The 13816-nt window shown below is 36.2% G+C and overlaps 1 protein-coding gene across 1 annotated transcript in view; it reads right to left on the bottom strand.

The window, feature by feature from the left end:
• Positions 1-13816, bottom strand: part of LOC105490872 (PKHD1 ciliary IPT domain containing fibrocystin/polyductin) — a 472028-nt gene that overhangs the window by 253246 nt on the left and 204966 nt on the right. The window contains 4 exon segments of the mRNA XM_071096950.1: positions 1809-1944; positions 8467-8601; positions 11185-11290; positions 12450-12562. Coding sequence (XP_070953051.1) covers positions 1809-1944; positions 8467-8601; positions 11185-11290; positions 12450-12562 — 490 coding nt within the window.

Below are 13816 nucleotides of genomic sequence, written 5' to 3'. Positions count from 1 at the left end.
AATACCTCTTACTATGAGGTTTATACTTTAAACATTTACTTTCAAAAGCAAACTCAATTAATCACTTGGGCAAATAGTATTAGTAATACACTTTCTAAGTATTAGCTGCAGGGCCATACTTCTTGGCAGTCTTTCTCCAACACCACTGCCATGTGACTCATTGGTACTATCGGTCCAATTGCCTAGAAGGAAAGTATGGCAGTGATCTTCTAATTCACACACCCATGTCATTAAAAGAAGAAAACTGAGTACACATCTCCCAGTACATATACTACCATACAGTAATGTATTATGTACATTATAAAATATACAAAAAAAGAAAATAAAATGAAAAATATACAAATTGAGGCTCTAATGTTTTCATTCTGCAGCCCAATAGAGCACATGCAGTGAATTAATTCATGCATGAAAGGCTACACAATTGCACCTCTTGCAACTTCTGTATTTCATTTAATACCACAAACCACCTGCAGCTCTACATTTCAGTCATGTTGGACTTCTTTGTGATTTCCGAAGCACAACTGGCTTTTTGGATTCTATTTTTTTGTGTGTGTGTATACTGTTCCTAGAAATTCTTCCTCGCATATACCTTCTTGCAAACTTCTCTTCACCTTCCTAAACCCTACTCAAGAATAACCTCTATGAGCTCTTGCCTGATTCCCTTCCTCAGCCCCTTCACTGACTTCGTTGGGTGCTCTATTACTGCGTTCATCATGCTTTCTTACGACGATGGGCTTGGACATTTATTTTAGTGCCTAGATCAAGAGTTCCTGGAGGACAGAAATTATGTGTTTTTATATTTGCACCCCCTAGGTCCTTAAGCAGAGCCTGAAATAGACAGTATTTAAGCAAATGAAGAGAGGAGTTAGCCAATTTTATTCAGTGAAAAGGGATTAGAGTTCATAGGAGTAGTGTGATTTTTTTTTTCACTGTCTCATGAATGATATGAAATAGTCAAGATATTAAAGAATTGAGGAATTGTGACTGCAAGCACTTGTTATGAGGCATTTTTATTTCTATTATTATTTCTACAATCCTAAACTCAGATGCCACCCAAATAAAAACAATCTTTCATTCTGCCTACATAGGAAAAAAAAAGTGGAGACTTGTTGATTATTCATTTAATTAAAAAAACAAACAATTATCTAAATTGGTGATTCAAACCACAAGAGCATATTTAGTTGAATTACTTGGTTTGGCTGTTTACAATGATCAAATCAACTAGATTACTCTCTACCTCTTTCACCTTGGCCCATGAGTCCTCCAAGTTATTTCTTACCACCTCTGAGATGTGGTTAAAAAGTGGGCAAGAACTCCTATGGTTCCTTTGTGCATACATCAAGTCCTGGACTGTTGAAAACATTAAGCACCTGAACTTTGGCTCTTTTGAGGAAAGGTTGTATGCATGTTAGTTTACACCCAGTTATCTACCTATCTAACTCCATTCATTCATTTAATCAATACACTGCCTGTCTACTAGGCATCTGGCTCTGTGCTAGGTACTAATAATTAAAACTCTGAGCAAGAAAGACATGATCTCTGCCTTTATGAAGGCCAGAGTCCAGCAGAGACATAGGACCATCATGATAGAATGTGATAGGCACCGTAATAGGAGGAGGACAGGGAGCTGCAGAAGCTGCACTGAGAGAACCTCCAGGATATCTTTTAGGAAATTTAAGCAACAGTTTCTACTGATGCAATCTTATAACTGAAAGAGATAATGATTCACAAAATATTTGCCACTATTTATAATACTGACTTGAGTATTGGCCTTATTTATCATCTGTTCTGTCTATTCACATAATTACCTTGTCCTCGGGAACAGTCTGAACAGGTTCTAATGGCTACACAGTTGATGAGATCAAAATTAACAAAGGTTGTGTTAGACACCATCAGTTCCCATCTTTTAGGAGTTTTAATCCCAGATGACATACACAGACTTCCCTGTGATTTAAAAGAAAAAAAGATGAAAGCAAAATAAGAAAACTGGACACATGAAATACAATTCATAATGCATGAATAAAAACAAAGATAAAAAAGCGAGCTATCGACTAAGAGAAAATATTTGCCAATCACACATATGACAAAGGACCTATATCCAGAATATAGAAAGAACTCTCAGATTTCAACAGTAAGAAAACACACAATGCAATTCAAAAATTAGGGGAAAAAACCTTCAAAAGATAACTCAGAAAAGAAAATATACAGATAGTACATAAGCACAGGAAAAAAAATGTTCAACATCATTATTCACTAGGGAAATACAAATTAATATCACACTGAAATACACTATGCACCTATTAGAATGGATAAACAAAAATACAATGATGATAGTAAGTGCCGATGAGGATGAGAAATAATTAAAACTCTCCTATGTTTCTAGTGGAATGCAAAATGAGACAGCCACTGTGGAAAAGTTTGGCAGTTTCTTATAAAGTTAAACATGCCCTTATATGACCTAGCAATTCAACTCCTAGGTATTTACCTTGGAGAAATGAAAACTTACATTTGTATAAAAACCTGACACGAATGTCCTTAACAGTTCCATTTATAATCACCAAATCTGGAAACAAGCCAAATGCACCTCAATAAACGAATGGATAAACAAACTGCATTACATCTATCTAATGGAATACTATTCGTCAATAATAAGGAATGTAATATTGATACATGCAACAAGTTGGATGAATCCCAATGGCATTCAGGAGTGAAGGAAGCCAGTCTCAAAAGGTTACATACTCTATGACTCCATTTATATGACTGTTGAAAAGGCAAAACTATAGTGACAGAGAATACATTAGTGAAGAGGAGGCTGTGGCTACAAAGATGGAGCAAGGAACTGGAATGGATGCAACTGTTCTGTGTCTTGATTGTGATGATGGTAGTCACACAAATGTGTACATGTGTTAAAGCTCATAGAATTGTACATCAAAAAGTCAGTTTTGCTGTATCTTAATATATTTTAAAAACTTTAACAAAAAGTCTGAAAAGAAAGAAACAATAATTGTTTTCATGATTTTCCACAAAATCTCTTTGACAAACACTATCCAATCAAGTTGCTAGTGCCTCACTGTTCCATTGTTAAAAATAGTCTTACATTTGAGGATTACCAGAATTTTTTTCAATAGCTCCCAACATGAAAAATGATGAAACAATAAACAAATAGCAGAAAAGAAACCCAGTGGACACAAAGCTAGTCTAGAAATCAGAAGAAAACAAAAACTATAATTAATGGCCTCGGAGAAATAAGTATATTATATCCTTGAAACAAAGAGAAGCCTAAAATATTATTTTTAGAAAAAAAAAATAGGAGAGTAGAAAAAGGAAACTCAATATCATAGAAAGTAGAACAAAAAGACAAAGAGATGGAAAATTAGTAAGAACATTAAGACAAGAAAAACATTCCAGGAGGCCCAATATTTAAATAATCATAGTTTTAAGGAAAAGAAGAAAATATAGGGGAAAGAATTATCAAAGAAATAATTAAAGAAAACTGTCCAGAAGGAAAGGATATAATTTTCCAGACTGAAAAGTCCCACTCAGTATCTAGGACAATGTTTAGAAAAAGAGCCACAGCAAAGTACATCCTATTGAAATTGCAAAACACCAGGGACAAGGACAAGTTCCTAAGAGCTTTTAGAGAGAAAAAATAAAATAAAAGGTTACATATAAAATCACTGGAATCTGAGTATCTTTTTTTTTTGAGACAGTCTCACTCTGTTGCCCTGTCTGGAGTGCAGTGGCGTGATTTTGGCTCACTGCAACCTCTACTTCCCGGGTTGAAGTGATTCTCCTACTTCAGCCTCCTGAGTACCTGGGACTACAGGCGCATGCACCACATCTGGCTAATTTTTGTACTTTTAGTAGAGACAGGGTTTCGCCATGTTGGCCAGGCTGGTCTTGAACTCCTGACCTCAGGTGATCCTCACACCTTGGCCTCCCAAACTGTTGGGATTACAGGCGTGAGCTGCTGCCTCCTGCCCTAAATCTGAGTATCTTAAAGCTATTCAACCTCAAGAGCAGAAGGAGCTACAAGATAATGGAATATTGCCTTCAAACTTTCAGTGCAAAATGAACTTCAACCTGGTATCCTATAACCAACAATCTGCTAATCTGCTAATAAAGGGGTCTCCATATACAGCTCAGAACTTTTACCTTCCATTGTTTCCTTTTTTTTTTTTTCAGAAATTTACCTTAGGCTATGTTCAAATTGAGGAATTAAGTCAGAAAGGAGGAAGATGTACAAATCAGAAACAAGAGTTCCAATACTAGACAGACATGAAGGAAATCTCCAGGATAATGTTCTAGGGAGATTCCAAGATGGAGCTTTGAAACCCTTCTTATACATTGCTGGTGCAAGCATAAACATTCTGGATTGTTGCCTGGCATTATCCACTAAAGCTACACGATGATCCAGCAATTTTACAACTTGGCTTATAGTCAACAGAAATGCATGCACATGAAGACCAGAAGGCATATAGAATAATGCTTATAGCATCATTATTTGTAAATAACCAAATTTACAAATGATGAAAACAATCAAATGTCCATCAATAGCTATATGCTTTAAAAAAATTGAGGTTGAGTCATAAAGTGGAATACTACCCAATGATTGGAAGAAGAAATACTTGTAACACAAAGAAACATGAATGAATCTCACAGACAATGTTGTGCCAAAGAAGCCAGGTACAATAGAGTTACATGCTTTATGATTCCATTTACACAAAGTTCAAAACCAGGAGAAATTAATCTATATGGATAGAAGGCTGAATAATGCTTGCCCTTTGGCTAGGGAGTGTAGAGTGGGGTTGAATGGTGGGACATGAAGAGGCTTTAGAGGAGCTGATAACGTTCATTCCTTTATTATTAGTTTTTATTTTTTTAGAGGCAAGATCTTTCTCTGGCAAAGCTGTATTTCTTGTTCTCAGTTGTATACATATACCTGGTTGGTTTGCTTTCTAAAGATCCATTGAGCTATTCCCCTGTGATTTGTGCACGTTTCTCCATAAATGTTTTATTTCCATGAAACATTTACCTTAAAAAGTAGGACAAATACTAGAGAAAGGTATCATAGAAGAGGAAAGGGTAAGGAAAGAAGCTAAAGGAGTTTAATGTCCTTGTATTGCTTATGTAAAGTTTAACAGTGCTGATGTAATTTAGACTTTGTTAAGACAAGCAGGCACATTAAAAACTTAAGGCCAACAGCTAAAATAATCATAACAGAATGGATAACTTTCAAATGAGTAAATATAAAAAGACGGTATGCAAGACAAATCAAAATAGAAAAGAAGAAAAAAACAGAAACCAAAAACGGATTGCAAACTGAAAGCGCAAAATAAGATGGTAGAAATAAATGCAAATATATGGGAGACATCAGCATGTGGAAGGTCATTGAAACCACTAGAGAAAATGAGATTTCTCCCAGGGAGAGCTAGTATATTGAGAAGAGAAGGGGCCCTACAACAGAATTTAGGGAAACAAAAAGAGGAAAGGTCTAAATTGAAGAAGACAAATCCACAAGTGAAAATGGGAAATCACCCCCAGAGAAATAGGAGGAAGAATGAAGCAGCTCCATCAGCATCTGTCTGAAGAAGATATTTTTTAAAGTAGCATCATCGGCTCAAATTAATTACAATAACAACCAAGACAGCCATCCTACAGATACTTCGATAAGTAGGGTGACTCATTTAAATTAAAATTAGACTTTTTTTTTAGTGTGAAAGGGTATGTTAATTAGAATGCTGGGACAATAAGTATAAACAAACTACTCACCCAAACTAGGATATACCGTCATGCTATAGCACATCTCTATCTTGTATATTTAAGCCATTCTTACTGAAAATTATTCTATTCATCTCAATACAAAGGTAACATTGGCTGTGAGAGTACCAACACGTATACAGGTATGCTTACAGGAAAAAAAAATCCTTCTAATGATAAAAAGTTCTTCCAGAAAGTAATGTTTATTTTAGGATATGACTCACTGATAATTGTATGCCACCAATTTTATGTGAGTGGAAAGTCTAACAATGGTCAGGCCAAATTCTTTAAAAGTCTTAATTCCTGGCTAGGGGCGGTGGCTCATGCCTGTAATCCCCGCACTTTGGGAGGCCCAGGCGGGCGGATCACGAGGTCACGAGATGGAAAGCAATCTGGCTAACATGGTGAAACCCCGTCTCTACTAAAAATACAAAAAATTAGCCAGGCGTGGTGGCGGGTGCCTGTAGTCCCAGCTATTCAGGAGACTGAGGCAAGAGAATGGCGTGAACCCGGGAGGCGGAGCTTGCAGTGAGCCGAGATGGCGCCACTGCACTCCAGCCTGGGCAACACAGAGAGACTCTGTCTCAAAAAAAAGGGTTAATTCCTAAAGGAATGGAAGGCACAAAAGATAGAGGCTAAAATCAGAGTCCCATAACCACAGAGGTCAGGCACCCTCTTTTTCTTTTTCTTTTTTTTTTTTTTTTTGAACTAACACCTGGCAACACAGTGGTTCCCAAATAAATCTGAAAAATACTGTGCTAAGTAAAGATAATAGATGTTTTTTGCTTATTCACTTTGATGCTAGAATTTCTCATAGCCTTTAGTATATTTTTTCAATGAATTTTATTCTGTATATTTGAGGTTTACAACATGATATTACAGGGTACACACAGGTTATAGTGAAGCAAATTAACATATCTGTCATTTCACATAGTTACTTTTCTGTGACAAGAGCAGCTAAAATCCACTTATTTAACAAAATTCCCTGACACAATACAACTTTATTATCTCTAATGCTTATGCTGTACATTACATCTCTGGACTTGTTTGAGATTTTGGGAAATAGAGGGTACGGTAACCAGCACAGCATAAATGTAATTATAACCAAAGAATTTTCTTTTTCCAGACACTATCCAAGGGCTAGTCTTTCATGAATAACACTTCAGGGAACATTGGTATGGGCACTAATAAATGTCCTTTGCCAAAGCCATTTTCCATGTGCAGTTGAAGAATATTTGACCAGGAGTGGGAGGGTATCAGGGTGGTCCTAGCTCCACAATACTAGGCATGAACCTTAAACTGCCATTCAACTTTCCAAGCCTCCATTTTCCCCTAAATTCAAGAAGTTTAACCAGATCATCTCTTAGGTAATAGTTGGCTCTTTAATTATGTGGTTTTATGATTTGGATAACTAACCAGCATCTAGACATCCCCTAGAACAAAACTGTTTAACATTTTCCATCAGGGGACTCTTGTCCTGTACTTACTTAAGAGCCTGAAAGGCCCTCAGCTGTACTACTTTCCCAGTGAATCACACCCCAAGGGTGTGATTATTTTTGATTATCTCATGATAGGCACCCTTTTGTCATAATTTGTATCTTAATTTATGTCACTTTCTCATTAATTATGGTGTCTATTTAACATCAATTAAGATACTGCAACATTAATTTACCAAGACAGTTGCTCAGTTTGCTGGGAATTTTGTTTTTAACATCTACTCTAAGGTTATTTCTGGAAAAGTTAAGAACCTCTGATGTACCACAGCATCACAGAATCTAAATCTGGGTACCATCCTCTCTTGAAAACTACACAGTCTGAAAAGAAGAATCATCTCTCAAGGTGGTCATCCTTTTAGAGGAAAAACAAAACAAAAACAAAAACCCTGCCAGGTATTTGTCTCCTGAAAAGGATAGTTCAAAGGAGATTTTACTAAGAAAAGTTGAAAGTTAAATCCAAGAAAATGTAGCTCTATAAGAAAATGACTTTTAAAATCTTCACATTTTTATCTATAGCTATGAAATAATCTTCATTAGAAGTATAAGAATCAAAACTTATTTAAATTTCAATTGAATTAAGCACTCAAGAACAAACTGAAGAGAATATTCTTTCCTTGGCTCCCAAGAAATCTATGATTTTCATAATGATGTGATGACTAGTATGAATGTAGCTCTAATGAAAACAAGAACATAGATGATCCATTATAGATCTGAAGCCTAAGAGACCAATGGCAGCCATGAACCTCCCCGAGGAACTGGTGCTTCCTACCTGGAAGTACTCTTTGCCCCATCTGCATTCTTGTACCCTGAGAAGTCTTCTACAGTCTGATTTTTATCATGTAGAAATCCATACATAGGCACATATTAGTGAATCACATACAAAATAATGAACTAGGCAAATCTGTATTTCATGATTTGACCTCTTTCTGTATGAGTAATAATTCTAAATTGCAAACAAATAAAATTCTGTAAGCTACTCATGACTTTTGTGATTTATATGTACTCATAACATTGAAGCCCTGTGTATATATGAGTTCTATTGTCAATATCACCACTATTACAAATAAAAAGCTCCTTTAACTTTTACCAATGAAATACGAGATTCACCAAAGAATGCTATTAGAATTGCATATCCTGGATCATCAGGAGGCCCAGCACATGTAATTTTGTTGTGACCGACAGCCTAAAACAACCACACCGAGGCACTTACCTTGTGGGCAAAATGACCAAGTAATAAGCTGTCAGTAACTGAAGTATTTGCATCACTTTCCAAGATGTCAATTCCAAAATCTCTGCATGAATAAACTTGGAAGTTTTTCAGGCGAAGATTGCTACTTCTAAAAATCTATAAAATACAGCATGTTACAGCAAAGGTCTGAGGCTTGGTTTTTCTTGCAGACTTCCTGTAGTTTTTAAAATTATTGATTAAGTATAAAGAAGCATGCTATGTTGCATTAAAGCACCTTTTGTCCATCAATGTCAGTACAGGTATCCTAAAGTTGCTGTGAGGTCAGCACTAATGAGTCTCCTTTGGTAACACCTCTTCGCACTTTTCATTTTTCCTCATAATAACCAATACATTAAAAAGATAAATGTGAATTCTCCACATATCTAAAATAAACTTGGAGTGGCCAAATCACACAAAGGTAGCAGAGAAAAACATCACACCCAAGAACTCTAGTGCTTAACATTTTCTTCAGTGTATTATATATTAACCCATATTGTCAGAAGATTGCAAATATGAAATAAGTAGCTCAGCATGACTACAGATTCACAGTTATGTACATTGTTTATGATAACTCAAACAGGGGTCATGTAATAACAAAATTAGGTTGGTAGAGTTGTAAGCTCCCTACTTGCTATGGTTTAAGCCTGTCCCCCAAAAAGCATGTTTTGGAAACTTAATCCCTGATGTAAGTGTTAGGAGGTGTGTAGGTCATGAATGGATTGGTGCTGATTACAAAAAAACTTGGGGCTGTGAGTTCTATCACTTGCTCCTTCTTTGCCTTCTTTGCCTTTCTGCTATAGACTGATGCAGCAAGAAGGTCCTCAGCAGATGCTGGCCTCTCAATCTTGGATTTCCAAGCCTCCAGAATCATGAGTTAATAAATTTCTGTTTATTATAATTTACCCAAATATTATTATTCTGTTACAGGAGCACAAAGGGACTAAGGCACCACTGGTCTGGGAGACAGAGTTATGTTTATGTCTTGGACCAATTTTTTGCTAATTTTATTTATTACTAATACATAATGACCCATTTTAATTTTTGTAAGTAGTATGAGGTAGGATACAACTTAATTCTCTTGTGTGTGACTATCTAGTTGTACAAGCACCATTTGTTGAAAAGACTATATTTCCCACATTGAATGGTCTTGGCGTCCTTTGTCAAAAATCATGTTTATAGATGTATGGGTTTATCTCCGGACTCTCACTTCTATTTCATTGACATCTATGTCTGTCTTTGGGCCCATATACCACACTGTCTTGATTATTGTTGCTTTGTAGCAAGTTTTAAAATAGGGAAGGATAAATCTTCTTACTTCATTCTTCTTTTTTGGTATAGTTCAAGGGAAGTTTACTTTTTAAATTTGCTGCTATTATGTTATTTAATTTCTGCCTTATTCTTCACTATAAAAGTGCAATTCCAAGAATATTTTTTATTATTTAAACTTTTTGATTGATCAAATTTGAGTGCACAACAGTTCAAGCTGTAATTCTGTATTTTTTTTCCTTCACAGGTTTAGCATTTCTGATTGCAGAACTTCAAAAAATGGCTTTAATAGCATCTTTTAGTATTTTCATTTTACTAGATTATTCCCTCTAGGACAAGGCTATTCAAGAGCAGGGAGACAGAGTTTAAGCCCCTGCAGGTATAAATTACTTCACTGCATAAGAAGGCACTCAACAAATGTTTCCACTAGATTTGTTACCCCTACAATATTTATAGTGTTCATGGGAAGCATTTTATAAAATTAAATGAGAACAAAATACTAAATACATTTTGGACTCCACCTGTTAGCTATCCTAATTATATATTTTTGGGCTTTCTTCATCTACAATTATCTTTCTTTTGTTGCATATATGAAATAAATGTTTGACTTCCTTATTGTGACATTATTATATGTTTGTATTCTATTTCCTGGAAGCTCTACGAACATATTTCTTCATCTATATATCTTATGCTCCAGATTTCTAGGCAGAGACAAAGTGTATGTAATTTTGTCTGTATTGCATCAAATAGTGGCCCTGAATAATTTTTATATGTTGCTGTTAATGGTGAGCATGCAAAGCTTCCTTATAAGAAAATCACTGGGAAAATGAAGAGTAAATGATTGAACCTTTTCTTTTCCTTTAAGAAAAAAATAGAAGAAAATTTAGCTTATTGACTAAAGTAAGAATGGTATCTTGAGCTAGAATGTTTGTGTTCTAATGACAAACAGTGCTTTCTCTTAAGACTGGGGCATGTATTCTTCAGGATATTGGGACATCAAATGCACAACTTCTGGAGTCTAAATTCTGCACTTGGTTGTACTACTAACCAATTGTGTGACCTTTGACAAGTCGCTTCCCTTTCTTAGCCTTAATTTCTATCTCTAAGTAGGGATGGAAGGAAGGAATAGGTAACCTCTATGATCTCTCCTGATTATAAATCTCTATAATTCTGTTGTTCTCTACTAGTGTTTCCAAAAAACACACAATGGAGAAAATGATCTAACCCTGGATTAGTGACTAGGAATTTGTTTAACAACTATTCTACAAGCACCTATGATCCATTGGTGCTTCAAAATTGTGATAGCACAGCAATGCTCCCCTCAAGGGCAAGTCATTCCCATTTAAGTAGATATGCATAATGAATTGCTGTGAGAAAACAAGTGACAGTTTTAATTTAAAAAACAGCAACAATAACAACAACAAAATAACTTACCTGGGCACCACCTGCACTTTCCCAAACTGTGAAGCTCTGGAACAGGGTGATGCCAGTGACATTATCCCAAGGTGGCTGAAATTTAGGGTATACAAAGAGACCATACCTAAAAAGTGAAACAAAGAATGAAATTAAGCCAATTTTTATGTTTCTAACTTCCTACTTTTTCTTGTTGAAAAATACAAAGTAAAAGTAATGTATTAGGGAGAGTGAAGGTACATAGAATCTGTGACCCTCCCCCTGACTGTTCTTGCCCATCCCTTAGCCCTCCCACTTTTACCCTCTGTGACCTACACCCAAATCCCAACAAAATGCAGATTACTCCAGAGCCCAAGTCCACCAGCCTCCCAGGGGCTCTGCCTATTTTTGGAAGTTTAATTGCTCTCTCCACTGAATTCTCTCTGGCCACAAAAGGTACATTCTGTCCTTCTGCCTTTTCATGTGACTCTCTTCCCTTTACCATCAAAACTGTTATGAGCTAGAAAATAATGCTTACACAATTATATACAAAAGCCAAGACATGGAGGCAGCCAAGATGTCCATCAATAGGTTAACGGCTGGGGAAAATGTGGTATATACTTGCAATGGAATATTATTCAACCTTTAAAGAGAAGGAAATCCTGCCATTTGTGACAATGCAGATAAACCTGGGGGACACTGTGCTGGATGAGGTAAGCCAGACACAGAAGAGCAATAGTACATCATAGCACTTAAATGAGAAATCTAAAATATTCAAACTTATAGAAGCAGAGAGTAGAATGGTGGTTGGCAGGGGCTGGGAGGAGGGGAAAATGGGAAGTATTAGTCAAAGGGTACAAAGTTTCAACTATGCAAAATGAATAAGTCCTAGAGATATACTGTACAGCAAAATGCCAAAGTATACAATACAGCAAAATTAACAATACTGTATTCTATATTTAAAATTTTGCTAAGAGGTGAGATTTTGTGTCAAATGTTCTTACAGTAATAATAGTAATTCAAATAAAGAGGGCTGGAGGACAGAGGTGATAGATGTTTGTGGCATAGATGGTGATGATGGTTTCAGGGGTGTACACTTATCTCCAAACTCATCAAGTTGTATACATTAAATATGAACAGCTTTTTGTATGTCAATTATTCCTCAAAAAAGCAGTTTCAGAAAATACACAGGAACATCACCAAATCTTGAACAAATGCCAAAAGTGCTCTCATTGTGAGCATTCTACAGAAAAATGTGAAATCATAAGACTTACAGCCAAAATGTAGATGAATATCCCCAAAGTTACCTGGTACAAGAATGTGCAATGTTCTGAGTGAAGGAAAGAAGTGGAGCTTGTGATGTTTGGTTGGTCACGAGATGGAAAAAGTAGCCATAGCCAGCACCACACACTCTGTTCCCCTACAGAAATTAGGGAGAGTTAAAAAATAGTTACCCCATGTATGATAAGGTTGCTGGAAAGAAAGACTCTTGTTTGTGCTCATCCCACTTTTATATTCACTTTCTGCCAAAGTACATTAAAACTCTATTATAGACTCATTTATTCTTTTTTTCCTTTTGGGAACAAAAATATTGATATGGTTTGGATCTGTCCCCCTGCCCATATTTCACGTTGAATTGTAATCCTCAGTATTGGAGGTAGGGCCTGGTGGGAGGTGACTGGATCATGGGGTCAGTTTCTCGTGAATGGTTTAGCACTGTTCCCCGTGGTACTATTCTCACCATAGTGAGTTCTCGTGAGATCTGGTAGTTTAGAAGGGTACAGCACCTTGTGGCCCCCACCTTGTCTTGCTTCTGTTCCTGCCATGTAAGGTGCCTGCTCCTGCTTTGCCTTATGCTGTGAGTAAAGGCTCCCTGAGACCTGAGACCTCCCCAGAAATTGATGCTTCCATGTTTCCTGTATAGCCTGCAGAACCATGAGCCAATTAAATCTCTTTTCTTTATAAGTTACCCAGCCTCAGGTATTTCTTCATAGCAATGCGAGAATGAACTAATAAAAATATTGTCATTCTTCTTCCTTCAGCCAGCTCAACTAGACTGCAATTTGCCCATCTTAATAACTGGTTTCTCATGTTCAAGCCTCCTTCTATGTTCCCACAGTGAGTTTACTTATGACATCTAAGATTCTACTCTTTGATGAATGCAAGAGTATATGGTAGCTCTCCAAGGCAAAGGTATACCTTGAAATCAAGCCCACACAATGTGTTCTCTCTGGATCTTTGAACAAATCAATGATTTGTCTACGGGCTGAAGGCCACATGATTGGACTAGTCATGACTTAGTTCCAAGACAAAGTGACTGATTTCAAATAAAGCTCTAATCTCTTTGAAGTGCTCTTGTCCTGAATAGACTATTAATTCACCTTGATGTTTCTTTATAGGTCTTACTATCTAAATAATTTCATGTATTTTATGTGTTCATATAAAATCTGACTTCTCTCTGTTGGACCATATGAGTTTGGGGATCTAATTCTGATCAAACTGAACACAATGAGGTTATCTTTATAAATTCAGTGAAGTACCTACAATATGTTCATCCCTGTGCAATATAGTCTTAAGACAGAGTAAAAAACTGACTTCCTAAAGGTTTAAGACTGTATATAGATGTTGGGTTTTTTTTTTTTTTTTTTTTTTTTTTTTGGCCTACCCAATGTTC

Source organism: Macaca nemestrina, chromosome 5 (genome assembly GCF_043159975.1).
Source record: "Macaca nemestrina isolate mMacNem1 chromosome 5, mMacNem.hap1, whole genome shotgun sequence".
In the NCBI taxonomy this organism is placed as follows: Eukaryota; Metazoa; Chordata; class Mammalia; order Primates; family Cercopithecidae; genus Macaca; species Macaca nemestrina.
The sequence above is the reverse complement of the archived record's forward strand: the minus strand, read 5'-3'. Positions and strand labels throughout refer to the sequence as shown.